The following is a 15,474-nucleotide window of genomic DNA, read 5'->3' on the forward strand; positions in this document are numbered from 1 at the left end:
CCCCCCATGAATCCACACAGCAAGGAGGGAACAGTAGTCTACATTTCTTAGACTTTGTTCCCATCTGCACTTGGAGCTTGCTGTCGGAACAGGACCCTGACTGACATAAACGGAAACCAAAAGGTAGTCGACTATGCTATTGATTCCGTCAAAACTACAGAACCCTTGCACAACGGAGACAAACGGAAACCATTGGCACCGGATCCGTCACCATTGAAATCAATGGTGATGGAAACGGAAACCTTTCGTTTCCGTTTGTGTCACTCAGGGTCCCGTTCCGACAGAAAGCTCAGACGGAACGTCGGAGCAGGACCCTAGCGCAGATGTGAACGAAGCCTTACCTGACCTTCTCTTCACAGGTCTTGTGTCTGTGTTTGCGCTTCACTCCTAGGTGAATGTGATATTGTCAATTCAGTGTTTACGTATACCAAATACCTATTGGAAAACTGTGTCTAATTATTATAAATTCACATCCATAAACCGGCTAATTTTATGACATGTCTGGAATTTGTTTTCAAAATCACAGCTTTATTAATTTCACTGCCATCTCTGTTCTCATAAACTGCCTACCTGATCCTATTAGCATCTCTTACTAGCACTCCCATTTTGATCAACATTGCTGTAAAAAAATAAGTAAACATAAACTTAGAAAACGGATGCAATACCTATTCATCTTTAACCCCATAAGGACACGGACCATTTTAGTTTTCTCCTCTCCGCCTTCAAAAAGCCATATGAGAGCTTATTTTTTTGCGGGACAAGTTGTAGTTTGTTATGGCGCCATTTATTGTACTGCGTAATGTACTGGAAAACTGGTGAAAAATATTTGTGTAGTTAAATGGGCAAAAAACAACGATTACGATTACACCATTTTTGGGGGGTTTTATTTTTACAAGATTCATCAGGTGGTAAAAGCTACATGTTCACCTTATTCTATGGGTTGATACGATTACGGCAATATCAAATTTATATGTATTTATATATATTTTTTTTTAGGTTTTACCACTTTTATACAAAAAAAACTATTTGCTAAAAATAAAATAGTTTTGTGTTGCCATATTCTGACAGCCATAACGTTTTTACTTTTACCTTGACTGAGTGATCTGAGGACTTATCTTTTGCGTGGTGAGCTGTAGTTTTTATTAGTGGGGCACTAGTTGAAAAGTTGAAAATACAGGCCAAAGAAATTTTTTTTGCAGGTCTTTGTATTTTTCTTAGAGAAGAAGGGGCTTCACTTTGTAGGTTTCTAAGTCATCCTGAAATCAGGAAATGTGAAATGCAATCCAACAGCTACAGATAAAATAGAACAAGTTGTTTTCTGCCTTTTCGAGTCCCAAGCCTTTGGCCTTGTTTCCAAAATGCATTTAGGGTATTCTTATTTGCTCTTTTTTTCTGATTTTTGAAAGTCTGTATCATTTAAGAAGAAATTGAACCTATGTAAAGCCAAGTTTCCATACTGTATTGTAGGAGAAAGGGAAATATATTTTCTGCTGTGTGCAGCATTGCAGATTATTAGGTGTCTTTTCTAATTGTATCTATTGCCCCCATTACTTACCCTGTTCCAACTGCACTGTTTGTGTTGTTTGCTATTGTATATTGGATACTATGTGAAGGCTATGTCCAGGGTTTTATCTATAGAGTGTGCAGAGGTAGTAGTCGCATCTGGGCCCTAATGAGGGCAACCGAGAGCCTCTCTAACACATGAGACACTAGTATTATAAAGGGCCCATAATAGATGGGGTGCCCTACTACAGATCTTGCATGAGGCCAAGGAGCCTCTAGTTATGCCTTTGGTTATGTAATTCAAGTGAAAAAAAGAGGGATAAAGATACACACGCCCACATATTATATGAATGTGACACCATCCTTTGCTCACAGTATTTATTTGCTTTTAATAAATTTCTTCACTTCTGATAGACGCTACTACTCTGTCAAAATCAGAGAATCCTATGCACCCCCATTCACTAGTGCCCCACTTTCCCAGTTCAATCCTTTTCCCTCCAAACATCCCACTAACCTCTCATTTCCCCACCTCAACTGAACGTCAGTACTCTAACCCCAAAAATTCTTCACATGTGCTTAAACATGGTTCTGTATGGTTAACATTATAGTCATTATTTAAGGCTCTGTCATGCAAATCTAGATGTGTGGAGTATTTTTTATGTTTGAGGCAATCTGTTTTTTGTAGGTTAGATGGGTTTTGTGGTTGTTATACCAAATCTCTATGAGAACTATATCTAAAAAAACATGATTTTGTGTTATATATCATATCATTTAAATTTTGGACCCAAGTTGCAGCAGCAAAGATTGTTAGAGGAAGAACCCAGTTTTGAGTGTAGTTGGGTGTTTATTTTAAGAATATATAAGTGACGTGACTTATGACATGATGAGAATTTCAGTTTAAAATGACATTATTCCTGAACTGAAGCATTGCAAAAACACAAAACTTGTCCCGCCAGCTCAGCAAGTACAGCGCCCAAATTTTCAGCAGTGAATGGTTTAATGGTATAATGCAATTTTTGTTTTATCCACATGGTAGTTATTGGCTGCATTCTATTCTTTAAAGAGGCTGTCACCAGATTAAAAATGCCCTATCTCCTACATAATTTTATCGGCGCTGGAATGTAGTTAACAGCAGTGTTTTTTATTTTGAGAAACGATTTTTTTTCAGCAAGTTATGACCTTTATTTCATTTATGCAAATTTGTTTCTTAATACCCAAGTGGGCGTTTTTTAACTTTTAACCAAGTGGGCATATTACAAAGAAGTGTATGACGCTGACCAATCAGCATCATACACTTCTCTACATTACACCGAAGCTTGTTTCACTGAACAGCGTGATCACGTGTGACGTCACTTCCGCCCACAGGTCCTTCGTCTCTAGGGAGTTCTATATGCTTACCTGCACTGTGTGATGCTGCCTCCTCCGTTGCTGCTGCAGATCCGACGACTGTAACTTCTCATACACCTGGAGACGATCTATATTCAGTCTTCAGACGCAGGGATGAAGGACCTGTGGGCGGAAGTGACGTCTCGCGAGATCACGCTGTTCAGTGAAACAAGCTTGGGTGTAATGGAGAGAAGTGTATGATGCTGATTGGTCAGCGTCATACACTTCTTTGTAATACGCCCACTTGGTTAAAAGTTAAAAAACGCCCACTTGGGCATTAAGAAACTAATTTGCATAAATGTAATAAAGGTCATAACTTGCTGAAAAAAGATCATTTCTCAAAATAAAAAACACTGCTGTTAACTACATTCCAGCGCCGATAAAATGATGTAGGACATGGGGCATTTTTAATCTGGTGACAGCCTCTTTAAAGTTTTACACATTTATAGTGATTGGTTTATATTTTTTTTAAACAGACACAATAGTTGTTCTCTATCAGCCTGAAATTGAATCAAAATCTGTTCAGTTCTTCTAGTTCTAATGCAAAAGGTTATTGGTGATTTCCATGAAAAAAGGAATTTCCTAGCACAAAGTTTAAGAGGCTGATATTGTCTACAGATTTTCCACCTGTACATTTTTCACTTGATGGTTCTTTTTGTAAGTGTTATCTAATTTCATCTCTGGCACATGAAACTGATGACTGCCCACTTGGAAGCATCCCCGTCTAGAAAGAAACAAAGATGAGTGTATGTGGAGAAACAATTTGAAGGACGCATAGGTTAATGCTTCTGACTTTTTGTTGAGTAACGTCATGGTCTATTTGTCCTTAGATATTTAGACTATGCCATCAATGGCAGGATGAATCAGTTTCTTGGCAGAAACTTGGGAATGTCTTGCCATGTGGCATTCATTGACTCTTTCTGTATAGACATTCCTCGTACATAAGTAACAATTATGGAATATAATATTCTGTTAAATGTCAAATATAGTGTTTTGGGCATCTGAAGAAAAGACAGAATAATATTCTAATAATATATTTTACAGATGTTAATTTGATACTTTTTAGATTTTTAAAGTGGAAAGAGGAGGTTGCCAGGTGAACTCCATTTAACCCATAATTTAAGACAGTAGATTTGTAAAAGAAAATTTCGTAACTACAATGCTAAAAAGTAAAGGTAAGTTGCAGACCCTAAAATTGTGTTGTTTTTTTTTTTAAAAAGAGACTGGTGCTCAAAACATAACTTATGATTGATATAAATACAAAAAGTTTTGTGTAACCTGTCCCTTACTTACCCCTATTCCCCAATGGCTACATGTTTCATGCTAGGATTGAAGATCGGTAGGATACATCAGAGGGTGTGTAACCTGTCCCTTACTTACCCCTATTCCCCAATGGCTACATGTTTCATGCTAGGATTGAAGATCGGTAGGATACATAAGAGGGTGTGTAGGTTGACAGATTTTGTATCTCTGTTAAATGGTCATGTGGACTGACAGCATGTCTCCTTCTCACGCTACATTCAGTTACATCGTTACATAGTTTGTACGGTTGAAAAAAGACACATGTCCATCAAGTTCAACCAAGGGATGGGAAAAGGGAAGGTAAAAATTTCTACACATAGGAGCTAATATTTTTTTGTTCTAGGAAATGATCTAAGCCTTTTTTAAAGCCATCTACTGTCCCTGCTGTGACCAGCTCCTGCCGTAGGCTATTCCATAGATTCACTGTTCTCACAGTAAACAGTTGACAGATTTGTCTGTAGTTAACCCTTTCCCACTGCAGCCATTTTCCATTTTTTCATTTTTGTGTTTTCCTCCTTGTCTTCCAAGAGCCATAGCTTTTTATATTTTTTTTGTCAACAAAGCCATATGAGGGCTTTTTTTTTTATCCTGCAGGAGTTGTAGTTTTTAATGGCACGATTTAATGCACCATATAATGTACTGAGAAACTTTCACAAATTATTTTGTAATTTAAAATTGAAAAAAAATTTCAGCAATTCCTTCATTGTTTTGGGGATTTTGTGTTTATGGCGTGCAGTAAAAATGTTAACTTTACTCTGTGGGTCAATATGATTATGAAAATACCACTTTATATAGTTTTTTTTCTGTTTTACTATTTTACAAAATAAAAACAATTTGTTAAAAAATAAATATTTTTTTGTCACTATATTCTGAAACCCATAACTTTTTTTTATTTTTCCGATGAAAGGTTTGTTTTTTTGCAGGATAAGCTGTAGTTTTTATTGGTACCTTTTTTTGGGTACATATGACTTTTCTTATCCCTTTCTTTAATTATTTTGGGAAATCGTTCATCCTGTGGGATTAAATAATGGAATATTGTAATAGTTCAAGGGAAGCAGAGATACCAACTATGTTTATGAGAAAATAATTTTTCTTTGAACTTTTTTTCCCTATATTCTTTAAAAACTTTATAAAAGTACTTTTTGCAGTTTTATTAGTCCCACTAGGGGACTTAAACATACAATTGTTGGATCACTTGCACAATACACTGCAATATAACTTTATAGTTGACATACTGATCCTCTGGAAAGGTGCCAAAAGAGAATTTTAAGTACTTGTAGCCAAATTGAATGTCAAGAACATTGACCTGAGGTTCACCTCTGAATTTAGCACCACCAGTATTACTTTACTAGATCTGAATATTGCAAAAACGGAGTCAGGAACACTGGAAACATCTGTGTTACGAAAAAGTACTGCAACATACTCCATTCTTAGGTGGGAGGGTAACATGCCCATTATTTGAAGCAGGGTATCCTTAAATGACAGTGTATGTGATGTGTGTATTATGTTCGTGTATGTTCCTGTTATACTGTCTGCTGAGCACTGTATCTAATCCTCCTACACTGTGCAGTCACCTCAGAAAATGGCGGCACACAGTGTAGGAGGTTTGAAGATTCAAACCCCTTCTTCTCCTGGCACTAACCAGAAGAAGGGAGGGGGGATTGTGTGAGGACACTAGAGAGTGTGTCCACCCCAAATTTTCAACATTTACTCTCCATTCTTAGGCGGGAGAGTAACATGCCCATTATTTGAAGCAGGGCATCCCTAAAGGACAGTTCCTGAGAATTGGAAAATACTGGTCCACACAACAGGCTTTTGAGTGTGAAGCTCAAAATCTGGCAAATTATTTCAGGGAATAGGGAAACCCAGAAGGGATTATAAGGAAGGCCTGGAGTTGGACACTGACAGAGAAATGTTCTGACTACCCCCAGAATTAAAGGGGAATGGGATCAAATTATATATATCATTGGGACCTATAATTGTAGACCAAGAAAAGTTAGGGAAATTACAAACTGTCCATTGGGACATCAAACTGATTGACCATGAACGGAAAGAAGTGGTCCCGGAGAGACTCCCTATACGGGCAAGTCTATATTTGTCTTTTGAACCTCATCAGCATAGCACAAGCATCTTATTTCTTATGTTAGGTTCCATAGATAAAGTCTCACTAGAATCCTGACTCTCATTAGAAAGAATAAGCCGCAATTTACATGTTTTTCCCAGGGACCACTACTTCTTCAAGTATTCTCAGTACTGCTGATGTTCCCATAGGTGAGTTGGTATGCCAATGAAGCTTATCCCAGATTTTGAAGAATGTTACATATCACGCAGTTTAGTAACTCGACTCAAGTTTTATTACCAATGTGTCTTGCTTGCAGTTTCTACTATAATCTTTACAATCACATAAAATTCAATTGAAAATAAGTGTAGGGTCTCATAAATATATTTATTACTGCTATATTATGTCAAATGGAAATCTTTCTAAGTTATGCATAATTTTATTAGATATGTCTGTCGAATCTATTTTACTCCATTGCAGTGTAAAGTATATAGTCATTTTATAGTCGTAAAGTCAATGTATAATTTGCAAGAACTATATCTAATGTCTGGGCTCCAGCCGTGATTACAATCCCAGAAAGTCACTTGTTCCATTTTAAAGTTAACCAGACCTTGCTTTCAATGAAGCCAAAATTACATCTTGTGTTGTAATCGAGATATCTAAATTCGACCGTAACTGTTATTCAGAATACAACATGTTTTCTTCCATATTTTTATTTTCTTTGAAAATATTAAAATTACACTTTTCATTTGTATACTTTTCTATTTTAATATGCTTCTTTTAATGTATTTTATTTAAAGTGGGCTAACTAAAAAATATCTGGAGAATGATCTATCAATTTGGCATCTACAGTCCTAGCACGGGTCCGGTGCAGTTGATTTTCCACAGTTGTGGATCTAACATCCAATCAAAATGCAGAAAATATGTCTTTTATGCAGGCAACCATTGGGCCCCAAGAAAATCTTAGAATGGTGTTCTGCTCTTCTATGATTATCTTAGGCAGCAAGATAGCTAGAGTATGTAAAGGTTTTGGTTATGCAGCGATCTGCATTAAAATCTCCATTGACCCTTCTAACATCCACTGTGATCCGTAACTACACCACACCTCTTGTGTTCCCTCTTGGCTACTGAGCCCAATAGCAGCTCCTATGTCTGGTACCCTGGTAGTTATACCCATGCTTCTCTTGTTACAGACAGTCTTCACAGAAGTTCTTCACAGGTCCAGCTCCTTCAAGGCAATTTTAAAGTTGTTTCTTACATTCTCCCTAAACTCAGCTGACTGCTTTACATCCGTGTGTGTAAATTGATTATAGTCGACCATCAAGACGATTCCAGACTAAAATGTTATTTTATTTTTAATTGAATGATTTGCACTGTAATTGTGATATTATGATTTTTTCATTTATACTTTAATTTCTATTGCTTGTATACAATAGACTAGGCATGTTAAAAATGCAAATAACACTAAAGAGTGTCACTCTATGTCACTATTCGATTTTGCTTACAATAAAATTGGTGGCGGAGTCTACGATATTTTGCAATTTTCACCCTAAAACGCCCCTCACAAGGGTGCACGGGATGCTCAGATTGCATTCCCAGAGTAGTCTCTATTAGCAGTTGCTCATGGCTACAGTTTATAACCAGAAGGGAGGTCGTGCAAATCCAATGTCTGGGCTGGCAGAGTTCATTCAACACGATAAGACAGATACAGGTCAGGGCAGGCAGCAATTCAAAGGCAAAGTCAGGAAACAGTCTGGGTCAAATCCAAAATAGTAAATGATAAACACCTTCACAAAAGGACAAAATCCAAAGAAGCTAGTTGACATGCATCTTAAGGACCGTGTGTACGGTCCATGAATATGGGCACGGACGGCCGCAGACTCTCACCTGCATTTGCGGGCTGTGCTCCCATTATAAAGTATAGGAGCACGGTCTGTAAATATACGGGAAGGTGTCCGTGGGCCATAGATATTGATGGATCAGTATTTTTATCCGCAACTACGGATTTGTGATTGCAGATAAAAATTTTGGACGTGTGCATGAGGCCTTATACAGTTGCGCAAGCAACTATAAGGAGGCATAGAGACAAGGAGAGGGTCACTGGCTGTTCAGGTAAGCCCGGTCGGCGTCTTGTTATAGCTACAGGCTCTATATGCTCTGAAAAGGGAGCTGAAGAACACCAAATACGTAATCTGATAATTATTAGTTATTCCTCTGATATTTACTAAAGTATAATGCAAGTACCGTATATGTCTTGTTTCCTTTTAGTAGACCCTTGTAAATTAGTTAAATTAGTTAGGTACTGTCTAAGGATGTCTAGACAGTGGTAATTGTGCAAGGGCAAGACTGGACAAAGACCTAGCTGTTATTTGGTTGCCAATGCTCTGGATTAATTAATCACTAAAAAAGACATAAATGTATTATGTCAATTTGGCCAGTTCTATAAATACTTTTTATACTCTGTAATAGAAATGTGCAAAGAAAGTGGTCAACTTAATTCTTGTTTACAATGCAATTCCATTTATAGACTGCATTCCCTAAAACAGCTTTACCAATCATAGGCATATTTTTCAACACATTTATTGTTATCTCGATGCTTCTTACAGTCTTCATTGTGACATATGTTCATGAATAAGACAATACCATTAAGCAACAGCGTTTCTAATACTCCTTATTTTGTCCCTACTGACATCAGACTCATATATTTGTTTTTAGACATCCGGCCTTGCAGTAGCCAACCCTGTCTAAATGGAGGGACATGTGTGGAAGGAACCAATCAATACAAATGTAACTGTCCTCCAGAATGGAGAGGAGCCAACTGCCAGATTAAAACACCAACAGGTATAGAATATTTATGGAAATAAAATATAATAATATAACAGGTAATTTTTGTAGGTGTGGAATATTTTCTAGTATGCTACAGCTGTTAAAGGAATTAGAAAAACATGGCTGCTTTCTTCCAAAAACAGCATCATTACTTTTGTCCAGGGGTCATATCAGTTGTTGCAGCTCAGTACCATCTATTTGAATGCAATTGAGCTGCAGTGCCAGACTTACCCTACAGACAAGAGTGACCCTGTTTATAGAAGAAAGCAACCATGTTTTTTCTAATCCCATACAACTACAAAAATTACATTTATTTTTATTCCCACCGGTCTGTTTAGCGCCATCCGACTGGCCAGTGGTCAATGATGCTGTTTTAAGCCGCAAAGCAACCTGTACAAGAGTAGACCACACTCAGCATTGTAGCTGTGATCCTGGCTTTCAGATGAGTGGCACACCGGAAAACAGTTTATGTCAAGGTAAGTAAAACATTTTACCATATCTACATAATAAAGAGATAATACATATAAAAAAGAGCAACTATGTACACAATGTCCAAAGAAAAAATGCGTACAGAGCATCTTTAATCAAAGGTCCTCAATGAACAGGTTTATCTATTAATACTGGACAACTATTGATAGACTCAAAGGTACTGGTGAATAGCGATGCAAGAACATTATAAGCAGTAAGGGGGAAGAACCTGCTAAAATCCCTCCTTAAAGAGGCTCTGTCACCACATTATAAGTACCCTACCTGTTACATAATGTGATCGGCGCTGTAATGTAGATCACAGCAGTGGTTTTTATTTTAAAAAATGATACATTTTGACGGAGTTGTGACCTATTTTAGATTTATGCTAATGACTTTCTTAATAGACAACTGGGCGTGTTTTTACTTTTTGAGGGGGCGTTGTACAGAGGAGTGTATGATGCTGACCAATCCGCGTCATACACTTCTCTCCATTCATGTACTCAGACATCGTGATCTCGCGAGATCATGATGTGCTGTCACTTACTCACACATTAATGTTACTGAAGTGTCTTGAGAGTGAATAGACATTGCTTCCAGCCAGGACACGATGTCTATTCACAATCCCGACACTTCGGTAACGTTTGTGTTGGACTTACTCACACAGCACGTCGAGATCACTCTGTACTGTCATTTACAGCATGATCTCGTGAGATCACGCTTGCTGTCATTAAGTCCCACACAAACGTTACCGAAGTGTCGGGATTGTGAATAGACATCGCGTCCTGGATTGGTCAGCGTCATACACTTCTCTTTACAACGCCCACTTGGTCAAAAAGTAAAAACACACCCAGTTGTATACTAAGAAAGTAATTAGCATAAATCTAAAATAGGTCATAACTTGTCAAAATTGATCGTTTTTCAAAAAAGAAAAACCACTGCTGTGATCTACATTACAGCGCCGATCACATTATGTAGGAGATAGGGCACTTATAATGTGGTGACAGAGCCTCTTTAATAATGCATTATGTGCCCCTTTGGGACAAGATTGTCTAGCGCAGCCACACACGAGTCCTTTTTGAAGTCCTCATTACAATACTAAGTTTATTTTGTTTCAGGCCCCATGCACACGACCGTAAAATATAGAACATGTCCTATTTCCGGCCGTAATTATGGCACGGGCAGGCCCATAGAAGTCTATGGGGCACCCGTAATTACGGGTGACTACGTGTGTGCACCCGTAATTACGGGAGCGTTGCTAGGCGACGTCAGTGTATAGTCACTGTCCAGGGTGCTGAAAGAGTTAAACGATCGGCAGTAACTCTTTCAGCACCAGGGACAGTGACTGCCGATCACAATATAGATAAAGCTGTAAAAAAAAAAAGACGTTCATACTTACCCAGAACTCCATGCTTCTTCCTCCAGTCCGGCCTCCTGGGATGACGTTACAGCCCATGTGACCGCTGCAGCCAATCACAGGCCAATCACTGGCTGCAGCGGTCACATGGACTGCGCGTCATCCAGGGAGGTCGGACTGGATGTCAAGAGAGGGACGCGTCACCAAGACAACGACCGGGTAAGTATGAATTTCTTTTACTTTTATTACAGAAAGGGCTGTCCCTTCTCTCTATCCTGCACTGATAGAGAGAAGGGCTGCCGATTACTGCAGTGTAATTTTGCAGAGAAAACGTGCCCGTAAATACGGGTGGAATACGGGTGACACCGGACCCGTATTTACGGGCACGGGTCCGTAAAAACTGATGCAATACGGGTCGAATACGTGTGACCAAGGACCCGTATTTACGTCACGACCGTAATTACGGGCATGGCCGGGCACGGCCGGCCACGGGCAGCCGGCCGTTTTTCCAGGCCGTGCTCCCATTATAAAGTATAGTAGCACGGCCCGTAAAATAAAAAAATAGAACATGTTCTATCTTTTTCAACGGCACAGGCACCTTCCCGTAAGAAAACGGGAAGGTACCCGTGGCCAATAGAAGTCTATGAGCCCGTTATTTCGGGTCATAATTACGACCCGTAATAACGGGAGTTTTTACGGTCGTGTGCATGAGGCCTAAGTCTATTCTTTTGCACACTATAGGACAAACATGTTATTATAGTTATTGCTCTTTAGTTTTAGTCTATTGGGACAAGAATGTTTATTCTGACAATGTGAAATACACATGCAAAATAATTCTTTTGTATAGTATAGGTCAACATACTATAAGTTTCAGTACTGACGGTGGATATATGACAGGATGATTATTTATGAATGTGTGTTTTCGTGTAGATGTTAATGAATGTGAGATGTTCAAGGCAGAAGGAACAACCCGACTTTGTGTACATGCTTGTATCAACACTCCTGGATCTTATCGATGTGCTTGCCCTGCAGGATATAAACTTCTTGGTGATAGCAAAAATTGTGACGGTAAGATTAGTGTGAATTATGTGTGTTCATGGGCATTACTACCATGGTTGCAGGCTGAACAGTTGCTTTCAGACCTAACAGTTGAAGGGAGCCCAAATCCACTGTTAAAGGAGCCTCAGGTGTGAGGGATAGATAATGATAGGACACAGGGGACAGTGAAGAAAAATAACCTTAACCTATATCTTAAACAAATTTGTTACTGATGGTGGTCTTGGACAAATGGGGCCTCATTCTAAGTTTTGCTATGGGACCCCATGGTTCCTTGTTATGTTTCTGTATGTATTACTGGTTGTGCACTGATTTTCAGGGTTTGGTGCCTTCTTTTATAAAGCAAAGATAGTCCCTAGTCATCTTTTGTTTGGTATTAATGCACTAAACGTGGTATTTTTAATAGAAAGCAGGCACCTGACACAGGCTCTGGGTATGCCAGTTGCCAGTCTGTTTGTATTGTATGAGTGGTGATTAGTAGTGCATTTTGGGAAAATTTGTTTTATTTGTTTTTTTTCCCCAGAGGAATTACCTATAGCCATACAAACAATTACAAGGGAATATTGTTTCCATTTGTACATACAGGTATCACATAAATAGCATTAAAGATGGAATAAACAAGAAATAATAATACAATATAATGACAGAACTCTGTTAAAAAGGAAATGACAGCTTTAAGTCTTAGGAAACCACTTGGGCACTCACATAAAATGAATTTCTAGGATTTTTTCCTCTGACACATGGAAGCCAAAATCATTATTTTTTTTTTTAAACTCGTTTTATTGAAAGAATTGTACAATACAAATGTCCATAGTACATAACAGAAAATAAACACATTTATGTAGTCATACAAATTTTGAACACAGATGCATATTGGCTATGGTGGTATTTAACATGTCATAACCTAATAGATCGCATAGTTAACCCTCAGTAATAACATAATAACATCCCAGCGGGCATAATACTTTCCCAGGCCAATTTGAGTTATTCCATCCAAAATATAGAAATCCTATAAGTAACCCATCATGCAACATCCGTCCTTCTCAAGGTTGCAGCAACTGGTTCCTCAGGTCTGTAAATCTATTCGGAGTATACAGGGTACACGGTGAATCACACCAAATCTGCCAAATTTTATAAAATTTACCAATACACCCTCTTTTCTTATATAATACTCGCTCGTATGGAATAATAGAGTTGATCAACGATTTCCATTTCGTCACCCTAGGAGGTCTCTGATCCATCCACCGAAGTGCGATGGTTTTCCTTGCCATGAACAATACTTCTCGCAATAAAATACGTATGTGGAATGGCCACTGATCTTCAAGCAGCACCCCAAATAGACAAATCTTGGGTGAAAAGGGGATCGGCTGCTTCACCACTTCCTCAACCACTTTCAACACCTCCCCCCAAAAGGAGGCCACCACTGGACAATCCCAGATCATATGCCAGAAATCAGATCTGGGAAAACGGCACCTGTGGCATTCAGTGCTAGGATATCTGCCCATTCTATGCAGCCTCACCGGCGTGAGGTAACTCTGATGAACTATAGCTAATTGAATCATTTTATTATTTGCCGCCGGTGATACAGACATAGGAGATGAAAGTACATCCTCCCATTCCTCCCCTGTCAGATCTGGTATCAGACTCTCCCATTTATCTTTTACCGGTATTTTGACATTGGCCAATTTAGCATGTATAAGGGCCGTGTAGACAGCCGAGATCAGCCCCCGGGGGCCCTGTGATTTAAAAACTCCAATCAAAGGGAATCGTGAGAATTCGTGGTCTGACCTAGGGTATTGACTTGTGAGAGCATGTCGCAGCTGCAGATATCTATAAAAGCTTTTCCTAGGAATTTGGAAGTCCTCTTGCATTTGCGCAAAGGATTTAATGGCATTATCTGTATACACATCCCCAATTCTAAACACCCCAAGGCCACCCCAGAAAGAGGGGGCCTGCCCCTCCATTAGATGCGGAAGAAGGGGATTATCCCATAGTGGCATGTCCACCTGTATATCTGCATATGCATGAATTTGTTTGGCCGCCGTCCATGCCTGCACTGCCACCTTTTGGATTGGGAGCATTCTTTTATAAGTTCCCGGGGAGCTTTCTAGCACTGGCCAAAGGTGCGTTAGATGCAAATATGTAGCGAGGTGCTGTTCCCTCATTGGTAACGGGTCCGACCCTGTCCAGAGCTGTAGATATCTCAACTGCCCAGCTAGATAATACATAAACAAATCCGGTAGTGCCATTCCCCCCTCCTGTTTAGGTCTCTGCAGAGTAGCCAAGCTAAGTTTGGATCTGTTGGATCCCCATATAAAAGCCGGGAATAATGCATGTAGGGATTTAAAAAATGCCTTATATACTGGTATGGCTGCGTGCTCCAGAACATACAGACACTTTGGCAGAATAACCATTTTAATTAAATTTACGCGACCCGTCACTGCCAGTGGGAGTGCCCCCCACACCCTGAATTTGAGCTTGATATAGTCTAACAGAGGCAGTATGTTGGTGATTTGATCTTGCCTATGGTCTCTGTTTATGATAATACCCAGATATTTAAAGGACGACACTACCTGCAGGCCGTGTTCAGCTTCCGCCCAACCCCCTTCCTTCAAAGGCATGAAAAATGATTTGTTCCAATTAACATGTAGGCCAGAAAATCTACCGAATTGGTTCAGGATTTCAATAGCTAGCCCCAAGTTGTCTTTCGGGTATGACATATACAATATCACATCATCGGCGTACAAACTAATCCTCTCCTCTTGTCCTCCCACTACTATTCCCCTATATTCTGGGTGCGTTCTTACACGTATCGCCAAAGGTTCAATAGCTATTGCAAACAATAGCGGGGAGAGAGGGCACCCCTGCCTGGTACCTCTACGGAGCTGAAAATAAGGAGACATTATACCATTAATCAAAATTTGTGCCCTCGGATCCTTATACAAGATTTTTATCCATTTAATGAAAATCGGGCCAAAACCAAACCTCTGTAATGCTTCAAACAAATATGCCCACTCAACGGAATCGAAGGCCTTGGCCGCATCAAGAGATGCCATTGCCCAATCCTCCTTCAGTGCCTCTCCTATTTGAGCCAAAATTTGAACCTTACGTATATTGTCAGATGTGGACCTCCCCGGCATAAAGCCTGCCTGATCCGGATGAATGAGTTGTAATATCACCTTATTCAGTCTATTTGCCAATACCTTTGCAAGTATCTTGTAGTCTAGATTCAGTAATGAAATAGGGCGGTAAGAACTACAGTCCCTAGGGTCTTTGTCAGGTTTTAGTAACACTACAATTGTGGCATCATAGAAACTGTCCGGTAGTTTCCCCTCCCTCCGGGCATAAGAATACATAGAGCATAATGGGGGGATGAGCTGGTCAGAGTAACGAAGATACACCTCCAATGGAACCCCGTCCGGGCCCGACGCCTTACCCTTCGACATATCCCTCAATGCCTGTGTAACCTCGTCTTCCGTGATATCGAGTTCTAACATATCCCTGCCTGCCTCATCTAACT

The 15,474-nt window shown here is 39.5% G+C and overlaps 1 protein-coding gene across 1 annotated transcript in view; it reads left to right on the forward strand.

The window, feature by feature from the left end:
• The window catches only part of FBLN7 (fibulin 7), a 42,178-nt gene that overhangs the window by 17,120 nt on the left and 9,584 nt on the right, over nucleotides 1-15,474 (forward strand). Inside the window, exons 4-6 of the mRNA XM_075863749.1 lie at nucleotides 8,966-9,091; nucleotides 9,415-9,552; nucleotides 11,829-11,966. Of these exons, the coding sequence (XP_075719864.1) occupies nucleotides 8,966-9,091; nucleotides 9,415-9,552; nucleotides 11,829-11,966 (402 nt within the window). The remainder of the gene's footprint in view (nucleotides 1-8,965; nucleotides 9,092-9,414; nucleotides 9,553-11,828; nucleotides 11,967-15,474) is intronic.

The sequence above is a fragment of the Rhinoderma darwinii genome, chromosome 4, assembly GCF_050947455.1.
Source record: "Rhinoderma darwinii isolate aRhiDar2 chromosome 4, aRhiDar2.hap1, whole genome shotgun sequence".
Lineage (NCBI taxonomy): Eukaryota > Metazoa > Chordata > Amphibia > Anura > Rhinodermatidae > Rhinoderma > Rhinoderma darwinii.